General features: G+C 40.6%; 1 protein-coding gene across 3 annotated transcripts in view; it reads left to right on the top strand.

The window, feature by feature from the left end:
* MYOM1 (myomesin 1) overlaps nucleotides 1–15,255 on the top strand; it is a 194,559-nt gene that overhangs the window by 53,613 nt on the left and 125,691 nt on the right. For all 3 annotated transcript variants that reach the window (XM_074383712.1, XM_003924808.4, XM_003924809.3), the window contains exons 4-5: nucleotides 2,725–3,046; nucleotides 4,360–4,517. In XM_074383712.1, the coding sequence (XP_074239813.1) occupies nucleotides 2,725–3,046; nucleotides 4,360–4,517 (480 nt within the window). The remainder of the gene's footprint in view (nucleotides 1–2,724; nucleotides 3,047–4,359; nucleotides 4,518–15,255) is intronic.

Below are 15,255 nucleotides of genomic sequence, written 5' to 3'. Positions count from 1 at the left end.
GAGTCATGCAAGGTGCTTTATATAAATCATCTTGCTAAATCTTCCATACAACCCTGCAGAGATATTAATGTATCAATGTTTTGGATAAGGAAATCATGACTCAGTGACTTGCTGAAAGTCCCATGCCTGGGAGGGTAAGAATTGAAAGTCCCATGTAGGCCTTGTCAATGCAATGGACATGCCCTCTGCACTCACAGTGTGCTTCTGGAAAATACCGTTTCCTCTGCATGGCACTGGAAATTTCCACTTACACTCCAGTAAATCAGGTAAACTGTGTCAGCAAGAGATTTTGAATTGAGACTGTCAGAGATTCGCAGAGTACTGAGAGATTTTAAATTTATTTTTACTATGTAGTCGTATACTTTTGTCACGTTAGCCACACAGTTTTGCTTTTGTGTCCAGATTATGGAAGGGTTATAACTGATAAATCCTGACTTTTACTTAAAGGAGAATATCCCTGCTGCCCTGGATCTAACATATTTTTTAAGTGTAGTTGCCATGTGAAATAATTACAGTTTTTTTCCTGAAGTTTGGCTTCTTTGTTAATGGAAAAGGCAAGGAGACTATCACTTCATTCAGTCCTCTAGAGCTGTGTCAGCATGTCCAGTATCAGTAGTAATGAAAACTTTAATATAAAGCTCTCTTACTTGCAGCCTGGGGTGACTAGCATTGAGTCTGATCCATTATTACATGAATTGAAACAGATCACAAAGCTCATTTCACATCTCCCTAGTATATATTGACTTCTATAGAGAATTTCAAGCAAATTCTCCTGACGGTTTGTTTTGTATTCACTTAGTAATTCATTCACTTCCTATCTTGTTAAAAAAAAGAATGAGAGGTCATTATGTCAGGACACTAAGCTAAAAATCTTTCATTCTTCCTCCTCCCCCTCAAATGATAATGGGCATGTTACTAACATCTGGAGTAGGGATTAGCTTATTTTATTTACACAGAGAGAGAAAAACCGTAAAATTTACTCATTACATTTAGTCAGAAATAAAGTGGACTCATCTTCTCTGCCAGATGTTTTAGGAATATTCCATGAGAAACCACAGACTCGGCAAATGTGCGCTGCATAGATTCAGATGCTAGGAACTTGCAAACACAAATGGCAGCATTTGCTTACATTCTGAAGTAATCATTCTTGGAATGTACAATTCTGAGTTAAGAGGCCTAAGGAGACTCAGTTTCAAAAGAACCTTTAATATAATCAATACACTCTTTCGCTAAAACACTTGAGGAGGTTTACAACAAAAGGCATTGAAATATGTTAAAATAATTAAAATTTTTTTTTTTTTTTTTTTTTGAGATGGAGTTTCGCTCTTGTTACCCGGGCTGGAGTGCAATGGCGCGATCTCGGCTCACCGCAACCTCCTCCTCCTGGGTTCAGGCAATTCTCCTGCCTCAGCCTCCTGAGTAGCTGGGATTACAGGCACGCGCCACGACGCCCAGCTAGTTTTTTGTATTTTTAGTAGAGACGGGGTTTCACCATGTTGTCCAGGATGGTCTCGATCTCTCAACCTCGTGATCCACCCGCCTCGGCCTCCCAAAGTGCTGGGATTACAGGCTTGAGCCACCGCTCCCGGCAATTAAAATATTTTTAAACAACATGAATAAATCACAGCACAGATTCTATCATAAACTGCCACGTAAGCATTGCACTTGGGATGTACTACTCCCTTGCTATTGTCATCACAAATAATAAGTCACATTTATAAAAGTCACCACTTCCATTACACAAGTTTGATAACTTTTTAGTGTATAGTATAGGTACACACATAGTATATGCACACACAACATGTATTATCTTAGAAAGAAACCCAGAAGGCATAAGGAACCTCATGTAAATTCAGAACTTATTCATACATGCAACAACTCCAGGCAATGCATTACGTCAGCAAACTGACAGAATCCAGATCAAGCTCCTACTCATGTATCAGGGTCACAGGCACACAAGCTACATCTCATCTGAATATGGCTTTTCTGGAAAGGAATTATAATCTTTATCATAAACAAAATCATATTTAAACACACTAAGACAACCAGTGAGACGACCTTGGGAAAGTTATCTAACTTCTCTGAACCTCATTACCATGTATCTAAAACAGAAAAAATAATTTATCTCAGCTGGTCACGGTGGCTCACGCCTGTAATCCCAGCACTTTGGGAGGCTGAGGCTGGTGGATCACGTGAGGTCAGGAGCTCGACCTGACCTCAGCCTGGCCAACATGGTGAAACCCCATTGCTACTAAAATTACAAAAAATATTAGCCAGGCATGGTGGCAGGTGCCTGTCATCCCAGCTACTTCAGAGGCTGAGGCAGGAGAATTGCTTGAACCCAGGAGGCCTCAAGGTTATAGTGAGCCGAGATCGTGCCATTGCTCTCCAGCCTGGGCTACAAGAGTGAGACTCCATCTCAAAAAACAAACAAACAAACATTTATCTCATAGGGTTTGTATGGGGATGAAACAAGATAGTGTATGTGAAAAGCACCAGGGCCATAATAGGTGTTATTGTTACTGTTATCATTATTATTGTTATTTGTTAAGGCAAAAAACACTTCTGTACATGAAGCATCAGCTTCTGATTTACCAGGTTTTTCTGTATCAGATTTTCTTTTGGTGCAAGATAATAGTGTCTGAGGTGTGATACTTTGAACTTAGTAAAAATTACAAAATCTTATCACTGCCATCCATACATTTTGCCATTTTTGTGTTTTAGTCAAATGCATGTCAGTGGAATTACAGATACGGAAGAAGAAAGAATTAAAGAAGCTGCTGCTTATATAGCCCAGAGGAATCTTCTTGCTAGTGAGGAAGGAATCACAACATCTAAACAGTCCATGGCATCCAAGCAGTCCATGGCATCCAAGCAGTCCACGGCATCCAAGCAGTCCACGGCATCCAAGCAGTCCATGGCATCCAAGCAGTCCGTGATTTCCAAACAGGCCATGTCAACTCTCCAACAGGAAGAAACTTTTGAAAAGAAGTCAAGGAAAGTTGCAATTCGAGAAAAGGCAGAACAGCTGTCCCTGAGGAAAACAGTAAGAAAAGACAGTTTAACGTAACTTACAAGGTGGAAATCCATGTCACAAGTTGTGTGTGTGTGTGTGTGTGTGTGTGTGTGTGTGTGTATGTGTGTGTAGATATAGATTGATTGGTTTCTTTTTTTTTGAGATGGAGTCTTGCTCTAAAGACAGTTCAACGTAACTTACAAGGTGGAAATCCATGTCATAATTTGTGTGTGTGTGTGTGTGTGTGTGTGTGTGTGTGTGTGTAGATATAGATTGATTTGTTTCTTCTTTTTTTTGAGATGGAGTCCCACTCTGTCCCCCAGGTTGGAGTGCAGTGGCATGATCGCTGCTCACTGCAGCCTCCACCCCCTGGGTTCAAGCAATTCTCCTGCCTCAGCCTTCCGAGTAGCTGGGATTACAGGTGTGTGCCACCACACCCAGCTAATAATTTTTATATATGTGTGTGTATATATATATATATATATATATATATATATATATATATTTTAGTAGAGATGGGGTTTTGCCATGTTGCCAAGGCTGGTCTCGAACTCCTGACCTCAAGTGATCCACCCACCTTACCCTCCTAAAATGCTGGAATTACAGGCATGAGCCACTGCACCCAGCTGATTTGTTTCAAATGAAGAAACATGTGGTCTTTTGGAGAAACAAAACATAAGAAAACAAGGAGAAAGACATTAAAATATTAATATGTAGGTCAAAGAAAGCAGACAACAGTTTTAAACTCCATGGAATTTTATGTTTTAAGGAAATTAATGATTTTTTTAAAACCTTAAGAAATCCACCTTAAAGAAGTGAAATATGGCCAGGTATGGTGGCTCACACCTGTAATCCCAGTTTTAGAAGTCCAGGCAGGAGAATTATTTGAGGCCAGGAGTTCAAGACCAGTCTAGCCAACATGGTGGAACCTCATCTCTACTAAAATTCAAAAATCAGCCAGGCATGGTGGTGCATGCCTGAAATCCCAGCTACTAGGGAGGGTGAGGCACAAGAATTGCATGAACCTGGTAGGTGGAGACTGCAGTAGCCGAGGTTGCACCAGTGCACTCCAGCCTGCCTGCAAGACAAAGCGAGACTATATCCAAAAGAAAAAAAAAAGAAAGGAAAAAGAAATGAAAGATGTTGCTTAAGCTTAAAATGTTAAATGTCAAATAACAATATCTCTTCTTAAAAAGGAGAAGGGAGTGCATTTTATCTAAACAAAATTAAGCTTCCAAATGGAAAAATAAACTTTTGGTTTCTATTTGTTATTTTAGCATCAAAAGTCACTTTGATTTAGTGGTATCTTGGTAATATGTTTGTTTGCTTATTTGTTTTTTCAGTTAGAAGAAACCGAGGCATATCATGCCAAGTTAAATGAAGACCATCTTCTCCATGCTCCTGAGTTTATCATTAAACCTCGATCCCACACGGTTTGGGAGAAAGAGAATGTAAAATTGCACTGCTCCGTTGCAGGCTGGCCAGAACCTCGTGTCACGTGGTATGTTATCTTTATGAAAGCTAACAGAATTCATTACACAACGTTAAGTTCACCTCTAGTGAAAACACACAAAACAACCATATGCAAGAGTCAAGGAAGGCATCTACAAGATTGTATGGGTTTTCAAAAGACTGAAGAAGTGTATTCGGATGAATTTTTATGTATGGAAAGAAAAAACAGTCTTGCACATATATGCTATATGATAATACTCTATAATCTTATTATACAAATGGGTCTTTATTTTATATGAAGTATTGCATTTTAGTCAACATATTTACATACCAAATATATGTCTGTAACTGTTATGAATGATAAAAGTAAAAATTAGCTTCCATCAACAAACTTTACACGACATGGCAGGATTTTGTGATCGGAAGCAATTCTGCCTTTTACAAATAACTAAAACTCAGAAGGCTTCCATCTCTACGCCTCATGTGAGCTGAGGCCTTAATGTGCCTGCCTTTCTGCCTCCCTTCCCTCCTTCCTTTCTTCCTTCCTTCCTTCCCCTTTCTTTCTTTCTTTTTCTTTCTTTTTACTTTTTTTTTTTTAAACCAGAGAGCTTAAGTAAGTACATCAATGTGTTTTCTGACACCAAGCGAAAGAAGGAATTGGAATGGCAGATAGTACCCAACATGGGTCATATTTTCTTTCCATAAAGAATAAGTACTTTTTTTCTCCTTCCATAATATGTCCTATTGCAATTTTCAATAACTTTCTGATCCCTAAACTGAGAACTTTCCTGTCATATGTCACAAATATCTACCATAGACAGCAGAAGTATGAAAAGAATTGAGCCAATTAAAAAAGATATTTCAGTTTTACTTTTTGCATCCAAGAGTAAAACTGAAATATCTTTTTTAATTGGCTCAATTATTTTTTTATTTTCAGGAGTGGTGGTAAATGCACCTTAGGTTGCAGTGTAAACACTACACAAATGTCACTGTCACCCAGAGGGTCTGCCTCCTTCTTCTTTTTTTCTGTTATTTCTAAAGTTGATCAGATGCCTGCCTAGCACTGTGGAGGTAGCTGATAAGATAAACCCACTTAACTCTCTAAGGTTATTCTTTTTTCTTTGAAGATGGAGTCTTGCTCTGTCACCCAGGCTGGAGTGCAGTGGCACGATCTTGGCTCACTGCAACCTCCACCTCCCAGGTTCAAGCGATTCTCATGCCTCAGCCTCCTGAATAGCTAGGATTACAGGCACCCACCACCACACCCAGCTAATTTTTTGTATTTTTAGTAGAGATAGGGTTTCACCATGTTGGCCAGGCTGGTCTCAAACTCCTGATCTCAAGGGATTCCTGACCTACGTTGGCCTCCCAAAATGTTGAGACTACAGGCATAAGCCACTGTGCCCGGCCTCTAAGGTTATTCTTAAGGAGCACATGGTGAGTTTTACCTGTAATCTTGAGCTGTCTTTGATGATTTTGAATTTACTTACAATTTTTCTATGTATGTAAACTCTTCAGGGCTTCTGAGTTTGGAAACCAAAGAATAAAAATCAAAGCTGGCTATGAATTATCAGGATAAATAATTTATAGTAAACATAAATGAGAATGATGGAAACGTATTTCTATAAAAATGAAGTTTAAAACAATCAATTTACGTCGGGCATGGTGGCTCACACCTGTAATCCCAGCACTTTGGGATGCCAAAGTGGGTGGATCACGAGGTCAGGAGATCAAGACCAGCCTGGCCAAGACGGTGAAACCCTATCTCTACTAAAAATACAAAAAATTAGCTGGGCATGGTAGCAGGCACCAGTAATCCCAGCTACTCAGGAGGCTGAGGCAGGAGAATAGGTTGAACCTGGGAGGTGGAGGCTGCAGTGAGCCGAGATTGAGCCAGTGCACTCCAGCTGGGTGACAGAGTGAGACTTTGTCTCAATAAATAAATAAATAAGTAAATAAATAAATAGAATCAATTTACAAGCTTTAAAATAGAAAAGTAAGTTAGTAATCACTCTGCTTTTGCCTGCCCTTTTCTGTGATTACAGAGTTGCATAATTTGGCTTGTTAAAGGGAAATTTCCTCTTGAAAAACCAGTTACTTCCCACCTCAAAAAAAATTTTTTCAAAACTTTCCTATGAAATGCACAAACAATAACAAATTTTTAGCTGCAAGAAATATTAGTAAAAATAGTTCTTTCATAAATTAAAATGTATAATAATGAATAATTAAAGGCCTTTGTTGAATACATGCATTTATTATACAGTTTCCTATTTGTGTTTTCCCACTTTTAAAAAAATTAGAGTTAAAGATGATTATCAAAACGATACAAAGTAGCCTCTGGGAGATAAATATTAAATTCATAAGCATTTATTTATTCTGTTAAGTACACAGCAACTTGAATAAAAACTGAGCCACGTGCCCTTGATAGTGTTATTAAGCAAAAGCAAAGTGATTTCACAAAAGCAAAGCTCAACTTCAGAGATTAGACTCCTTACATTGTGCCCTGTGGATCCGGAAAAAAGCAATTTAAAAAATGGAAACTTTCCAGAAAATTAGGAGATGACTGAACCGTAAACCCTTCAAATTCCAGTTAATTCAAAAATAGAAATACTGTCCATTTGCAGTTATCTTCACTAACTGGAAATGGACAAAGCTTTTCCAGGTGGCTTTGAAATATTCACATCCTTTACCTGAGGATGTTACGTCCTAGGGGCTCCTTTCAAACAAAAGGGAAGGCACAGAGACAAGCTTCCTCTCCGGAAGTACTGGATGAGCCTCCTCTGGTACCTGCAACCCCTTTAGTGCTCTTGGAGAGAACAACTCCCTCCAGCCCCATGCAAAGCATCAGTCCTAGCGACTCTATTCCTTATTGTACGTTCTCCCATGAGGGACAGACCAGAGCATTTCACAGATAGTCTCCTTGCCTTGCAAGCTTAGTGAAAAATAAATATTGAAACAAACAAACAACAAGGCTTCAGTGAGCTCTGATCATACCACTACGTTCCAGCCTGGGCAAGAGAGCAAGACTCTGTCTCTTTAAAAAAAAAAAAAAAGGCTGGGCACTGTGGCTAATGCCTGTAATCTGGGAATGGTGGCACATGCCTGTAGTCCCAGCTACTCGGGAGGCTGAGGCCAGAGAATTGCTCGAACCTGGGAAATGGAGGTTGCAGTGAGCTGAGATTGCACCACGGCATTCCAGCCTGGGTGACAGAGTGAGAGTCTGTCTCAAAAAAAAAAAAAAAAGAATTGGTAGACAACTAAGAACATAGTGAACTATACTTCTGAAAGCAAGATTTGTCCTGGGTAAAGCTGGAACACAGACAATCAGTTAGCAGATAACTGATGATTGGAAATGGCAGTAAACGGGGTCAAGTTCAGGTTTTGTGGGCAAGAAGCTGATGAAACTTGGAGGGCATTCTACAAAATAAATGAATAAATTAGCAGTATAAGCTAGGGCATAAGGTATTGCAGGGATTTGGGTAGTGAGAGACCCTGAAACTTAAGCTTAATTTACTTCAAGTTAAATCCACCTCTGGGATTTGACTTCTGGATGGGATTAGCATATCTTCCTGGGAATGTTTTTAAAAAGTCATTAACTGGGCCTGGTGAGGTGGCTCACACCTGTAATCCCAGCGCTTTGGGAGGCCAAGGTGGGCAGATCACTTGAGGCCAGGAGTTTGAGATGAGCCTGGCCAACATGGGGAAACCTCATCTCTACTAAAATACAAAAATTAGCCAGGCATAGTGATGACTGCCTGTAATCCCAGCTACTGGGGAGGCTGAAGCAAGAGAATCGCTTGAACCCAGGAAACAGAGATTGCAGTAAGCCAAGATGGCACCACTGCACTCCAGCCTGAGCAACAGAGTGAGACCCTGTCTCAAAACAAAAAAAAAAAAAGCAGCCATTCACTGGAGCACTAATTGACTTTGCACTGCTGGTACAGAGCACAAAATCTTCAGTAAGCAGCCTTCTCCTTGAAGAGCTGGGAACCCACAACCCAAGCAAGAACCAAGATCACTGGTGATGACATTGCTGGCATTTACACCTTTTTGGTATCTGATTGCAGCTTCCTGGGTCTGACACTGAGGACAACTATGATGAGAATATTGAGAATGCCCTTCTTGAATATCAGGAGGTTAATTAAAGGAGTAAATTTGTGACGATCTTCATATAATCACACTGCCTCCACTCGTAGCAGTTAAGTCCTTAGCCACGTCTTTCAAAGGCACATGTGCTGGGCCTGGCTCCATCAAAGCCCTTTCCAAAGAGGATTTGGCTCCAAGTTTCCACTGAGCACTCTTACATCATGGGAGTCCCTGAGGCCTAACAGATGATACAAACGCTCAGCAGCCGCTCTCCAACCAATCCCATGTTACTAACAAATCTATTTATGTGGAACCTAGAGGTTACCCAGAGAGCACTGAATGAGGGCACACATCCCTCATTAGGGTCAGGTGCAGAGACGGGATGCAGAACCGTCCCATGCCCAACTCGCTCAGAGAGCAGCAGGAGCCTGACCATGCACCAGCCTCCGTTGAAAAGTTAGTTACAGACCAGGTGCGGTGGCTCATATCTGTAATCCCAGCACTTTGGGAGGCCAAGGCAGGATCACCTGAGGTCAGGAGTTTGAGACCAGCCTGACCAACATGGAGAAACCCCATCTCTACTAAAAATACAAAATCAGCCAGGTGTGGTAAGGCATGCCTGTAATCACAGCTACTCAGGGGGCTGAGGAAGAAGAATTGCTTGAACCTGGAAAGCTGAGGTTGCTGTGAGCCAAGATTATACCACTGCACTCAGCCTGGGCAACAAGAGCGAAACTCTGTCTCAAAAAAAAAAAAAAAAAAAAAAAAAAGAAAGAAAAAAAAAGTTAGTTACAGAAGATGCTGCTCCACCCCCATCATGAAGCTGGCCATCCTGCAGAAGGACTCTGTCATCATAGAAGGCAAAATACATACGTAGTGAAAAAACACTGAAGTTTTAAAGTTTAATAGGGTACATTTATGTAATAACTTGTATAATGATAGTCTTTCTGTTTAAGAGGAGAAGAAAAAAGCATTTATGTTTGTGTTTGTTTTATTTGCATAATGAAATTCTGGAAGGATATGTAAGAACCTAAGAAAAGCTATTGGCCTGACGGGGAGCCTTGTAAAAGGAGACAAAAGTGCAAGGAAGTTACCAGGAAGGGTTCGCTATGCACCCTTTATTCTTTCTGGTTCTTGAACCATCTAAATGTATTACTGAGTCAAATTTTAAACATTATATGAAATAGCAGAGAAGGAAAAAGTTTTCTTTAAAAGGAGAGAATGGTGTTAATTGTATACTTTTTACAGAGCTGGATTCAGTTGGGTTTCTGGCCTGAAGCCTAGATGGAATTTGTCAATGGAAATCTTAATTGTAGCCCGCAGGAAGATTAGGTGAACTCACTCGAGCAATGTGTTGGTATTAGTGTGTACTTGTCATTCACTCACTCACTTGCACTCAAGCTTTCATATCTATATATTGAACACTGAACTAGATCCTCAAGCAAAACATTTACAATACATGTTTAAAATTATTCCGTTTCAGGTAGGTGAGGAGGCTCATGCCTGTAATCCCCGCACTTTGGGACACCAAGGTGGTTGGATCATTTGAGGTCAGGAGTTCAAGACCATCTGGTCAACATAGTGAAACTCCATCTCTACTAAAAATACAAAAATTAGCCAGGCCTGGTGGCAGGCATCTATAGTCCCAGGTACTCAGGAGGCTAAGGCAAAAGAACTGCTTAAACCCAGTGGGGTGGGGGTTGCAGTGAGCTGAGACTGTGCCAGTTCACTTCAGGCTAGGGTACAGAGTGAGACTCTGTCAAAAAAAAAAAAAAAAAAAACTTCAGTTTCACCCAAAAGCTATTGTCAAATATACTTAAAGAAATTAGTCATTAAGCCCATTATAATAAGTAAAAACCAAGAAATAAAATAGTTATAAAGGCAGAGATTTGGAAAACTCTTCTATTTTTACAAATTATGAAGATCCGTAAATTTCATAATAGAATCGTGCGTTGAGTTTATTTTCAAGATTAGAATTATTTATCACATCTTTAAATTTAGCAGTTACTATCATATTATCATTGAAAAAACAGCCTATATTTAAAATGGTTAACACATATTATTTACAACGGTTTTCCAACATAAGGATTTGGAGTTTTATTTTGGATTTTTCTTACTTAATTCCAAAATCTATCTGAATGGGATTTCTCTGTCTCTCTCTCTCTCCCTACTTTAGTTTTTAAAGTGGGTGTATAGCGATTTATTCAAAACAGGAGGTTGGATTCTAAGCAGCAATCTCATTTATGGTGAGATTCAGTATGTTAAACATCATCTTTGGCTGGGTACGGTGGCTCACGCCTATAATTCCAGCACTTTGGGAGCTGAGGCCAGCAGATCACCTGAGGTCAAGAGATCGAGACTAACATGATGGCTAACATGATGAAACCCCCATCTCTACTAAAAATACAAAAATTAGCTGGGCATGATGGCCTGCACCTGCAGTCCCAAGTACTCCAGAGGCTGAGGCAGGAGAATCACTTGAACCCAGGAGGCAGAGATTGCAGTGAGCCGAGATCCAGCCTGGGTGACAGAGTAAGACTCTGTCCCCCCCACCCCCCAAAAAATCATTTTGGTGTGCATTATTTGTTGATAGAAAATAATTTTTGTGAAGGCTTTTGCTTGACCATGCTTTACTCTGCCAAAGAGCTTTTACTGTGACCCTGTACTATGAAAGTTGGCCCAACATCCAAACTAGTATTTGTCCGGGGGAATTGTGTGTTTTACACACATAAAGGAAATGTTAGTGGAAAAACTTATAGTATACTGAAAGCTCATTAACAATTCATAGACATTACATAAAAATGATAGGGGAGATGGTATATATCTGAATATCCACAGGGATTTAAGAAAGCTTTTGACACATAATCCCGGGGTGTGGATTAATCTCCAAAATTAGCCAATGACTATTCAGCTTGGAATTTCACTTTCCAAAAATAACAGCTCTGAACAGAATGGGCCCCAAATCCTTCTTTTCTTCCCTGACTTGAAGCTAAAGACAGCCAGTCTCAAGTGACTCCAAACCTAAATGCCTCACTGGGTGAAATTTCTTGGAGAATAGAATCAAATACCTTTCTGACTTAATCCTTGCCCACTGCTTTAAATGAGGAATTTCTCACATTGGTATCTGGTGCTCCAGAGAAAAGACTACAAGCTCTGCAGTCAAAGTGGTGTCTGATGCATGTGTGTATTTTAAACCCATTTCTCTTGCCAGGTGGTGATAATAGAAAAGTCATTAGTTGGAGGAAAGGCATTAAGGTGCTGAATTGAGTGGTACTGGAAGGAAAGGATGGTGAAGCAACCATGGAACCTGCAAAATGGTTTATTTATTTATTTATTTATTTATTTATTTATTTATTTTTGAGACAGAGTCTCGCTCTATGGCCAGGCTGGAGTGCAGTGGCATGATGCCAGCTCACTGCAGCTTCCATATTCCAGTTTCAAGCAATTCTCCTGCCTCAGCCTCCTGAGTAGCTGGGACTACAGGCATGCACTGCCATGCCCAGCTAATTTTTTTTTGTATTTTATAGTAGAGACGGGGTTTCACCATGTTCTTCAGGGTGGTCTCGATCTATTGACCTCATGATCCGCCCACCTTGGCCTCCCAAAGTGCTGGGATTACAGGCATGAGCCACCGCACCTGGCCCTATTTTATTTTTAAAAATTTATTTTTTACAAACATGGGGTCTCACCATGTTATGCAGCTGGCCTCAAATGATCCTCCCGCCTCAACCTCCCAAAGTTCTGGGATTACAGGCATGAACCACCACTTCTGACCTGCAAAATACTTTGTAATGCAAATTTTATAGAGATATGAGCAATACTTTTGATGAGAAGCCAAATTGAGTGTCACTGAGTCATTTGGTCAAACAGCACATGTCACAGCCTTTGGTATCACAATGCCTTTCTTAGGCAAAGAGAAACTACCGACAACCCTCCAGCACAAGAAAGAGCAGAGCCAGAGCGAGCTTCTGAGTCCAGTGTGAAATTACCTAAATCAATAAAATAAGAAGAACATGTGGATTAACATGTTCTACCCTGTCCTTCATCAAAACGGGGAATGCTGAAAACAGGCAGTGGCCAGTAGATTTCTTTTTCCAGGCCATCTCTGATCGGATAGTCCTGTCCGCTGGAGCCCTGTGTTGAGACAGCTGTCTGAGGCTGCTGGCAGGGAACAGCACCGCATCAACTTGCAGGGTCTTCTGTGTTTGGCGAAGGTTATGTTGCTGCACCTGCCACGCAGCTGAGGATTCTTGAGCCAGTCCTACCCTCTGCATTTCACATCTGAGGGAACTGAGACTCAAAGCGTCAACTTACTTTCTTCGTGTCCATTTGTTGAAAATCATCCAGCTTTGGGAGGCGGAGACAGGAGGATCGCTTGAGCCCAGGAGTTTGAGACCAGCCTGGACAGCATAGTGAGACCTCATCTCTATTTATTTAAAATAAAATAAAAAATAACATGAAGTCATCCATATCATGACATATATGTTTGTCAGAACTCTGTTGTCTCAGCTAAAAAAATTATGAAGCTACAATTAACCTATTGCATTACATGATAATTCTGTTCAACCCAATTTAACCAACTGAGGGCCTGCTGTTTGCCCATGACTCATCCTTCCTCAGGATTGGAAATAGAAGTAAATGTGGATCAAGCCAGGCACAGTGGCTCATGCCTGTAATCCTAGCATTTTGGGAGGCCAAGGAGGGAGGATTGCTTGAGCCCAGGAGTTTTAAGACCAGCACAGGCAACATAGCAAGAACCCATCTCTACAAAAAAATAGAAAAAATTAGCTGAGTGTGGTGGTGCATACCTGTAGTCCCAGCTATGCAAAATTCTGAGGTGGGAAGATTGCTTGAGACTGGGAGGTGGAGGGCCTCTCCCTGTCTTCTGGGTCTGTACGTGGTAACTGAATTCTTCACCACTTCCTCATGTTCTTAATAGCCAGGAACAGCAGACGGGAACTTTGAACCGGCAGCCTGGCTGCTGACCCATATGATGCTTCCATTTTCCAGTTGTTCTCTCTGCATTTCATTTCTTCAGACTTGTGGACATGATCATTAGGAGGTTTGGGAGGAGGGAACATAATGGAAAGGGAAAGAAAGGAAGAATATTGGCTTCAGTCAGCTCCTTCCTTTCTCCAACTCTCTCTCACACACATACACCCTATGTCCCTAAAGCACATTGCTCATTTTCTACACTTTAAAAAAAAATCGCTCTTCTCCATCTAGTAAAACCCCAACTCATGCTTCAAAATTCAGATCAAATGCCACTTCTTCAATAAACTTCTCCCTAAAATATGATACAATACGAATTGTTCCTCTCTGCATCAGGGTCACTTGCTTCAAATTACCAAATATAATATTTATCAAAATTAGGGTTGGGTTCAAAGTCCCTGTCTGCTGTTCCTGGCTGTGTGACTGGGCAAGTTCCTGAAACCCTCATGCCTTGGTTTCTTCATCTGGGAAAGGAGGTTAAAAACACCACTATCTCATACGGTGATTGTGAGAACTGAACTTAACAATGCATACATAAAGTACTTAGAGCATTGCCTGGCTCGTAGTCAATTCTCTGTGTCAGTGGTGTTTATCAGGGTTATTTACATCATCTGTGCACGCAAAGTAGGCTGTCTGAAAGGGAAATAAGTGAAACCCAGTTCCTCTTTTGGGCAGAAAAGGGTTTAAGTAGAAAAGCCTGGTCCAGCACCATAGCCACTGGCTACTGAGAACATGAGGAAGTGATGAAAAATTCAGTCACCACGTACAGACCCAGAAGACAGGGAGAGGCCCCTCTGCGGAGTCCAGCCACTGAGGGCTGCGAGACTTAACCAGACATGGAACAGTCAGAAAAACGGAGGCTTTCAGCTCTTATTTGTCAGAAGTTCCTTTCATGATTTGTATTATGAATTCTTCCAAAGCAAGAGCCATGTTTGTTTATAACATTGAATAAAACCCTTAAACATACTTCACGAAGTTCTCGTATTGTGTTTTTCAGCTCCATCAATTCACTTATATTCCTCTCTAAATTGTGTATCTTGTTAACTTCGTGAAGTATGCACAAGTTTTAACAGCCGAATTGATCAAGCAGAAGAAAGGATATCAGAGGTCGAAGACCAACTCAATGAAATAAGAAGACAAGATTAGAGAAAAAAAGATAAAAAGGAACGAGCAAAGTCTCCAAGAAATATGGGACTATGTGAAAAGACCTAATCTACGCTTGATAGGTGTACCTGAATGTGACGAAGAGAATGAATCCAAGCTGGAAAATACGCTTCAGGATATTATTCAGGAAAATTTTCCAAACCTAGTAAGGCAGGATAATATTCAACTCCAGGTAATACAGAGAACACCACAGAGATATTCCTCAAGAAGAGCAACTCCAAGGTACATAATCGTCAGATTCACCAGGGTTAAAATGAAGGAGAAAATACTAAGGGCAGCCAGAGAGAAAGGTCAGGTTACCCACAAAGGGAAGCCTATCAGACTTACAGCAGATCTCTCAGCAGAAACCCTACAGGCCAGAAGACAGTGGGGACCAATATTCAACATCCTTAAAGAAAAGAACTTTCAACCAAGAATTTCACATCCAGCCAAACTAAGCTTCACAAGTGAAGGAAAAATAAAGTTTTTTGTGAATAAGCAAGCACTCAGAGATTTCATCACCACCAGGCCTGCTTTACAAGAGCTATTGAAAGAACCCCTACACA

The sequence above is a fragment of the Saimiri boliviensis genome, chromosome 13, assembly GCF_048565385.1.
Source record: "Saimiri boliviensis isolate mSaiBol1 chromosome 13, mSaiBol1.pri, whole genome shotgun sequence".
NCBI lineage: Eukaryota > Metazoa > Chordata > Mammalia > Primates > Cebidae > Saimiri > Saimiri boliviensis.
This window is presented reverse-complemented; position numbering and strand designations above follow the sequence as displayed.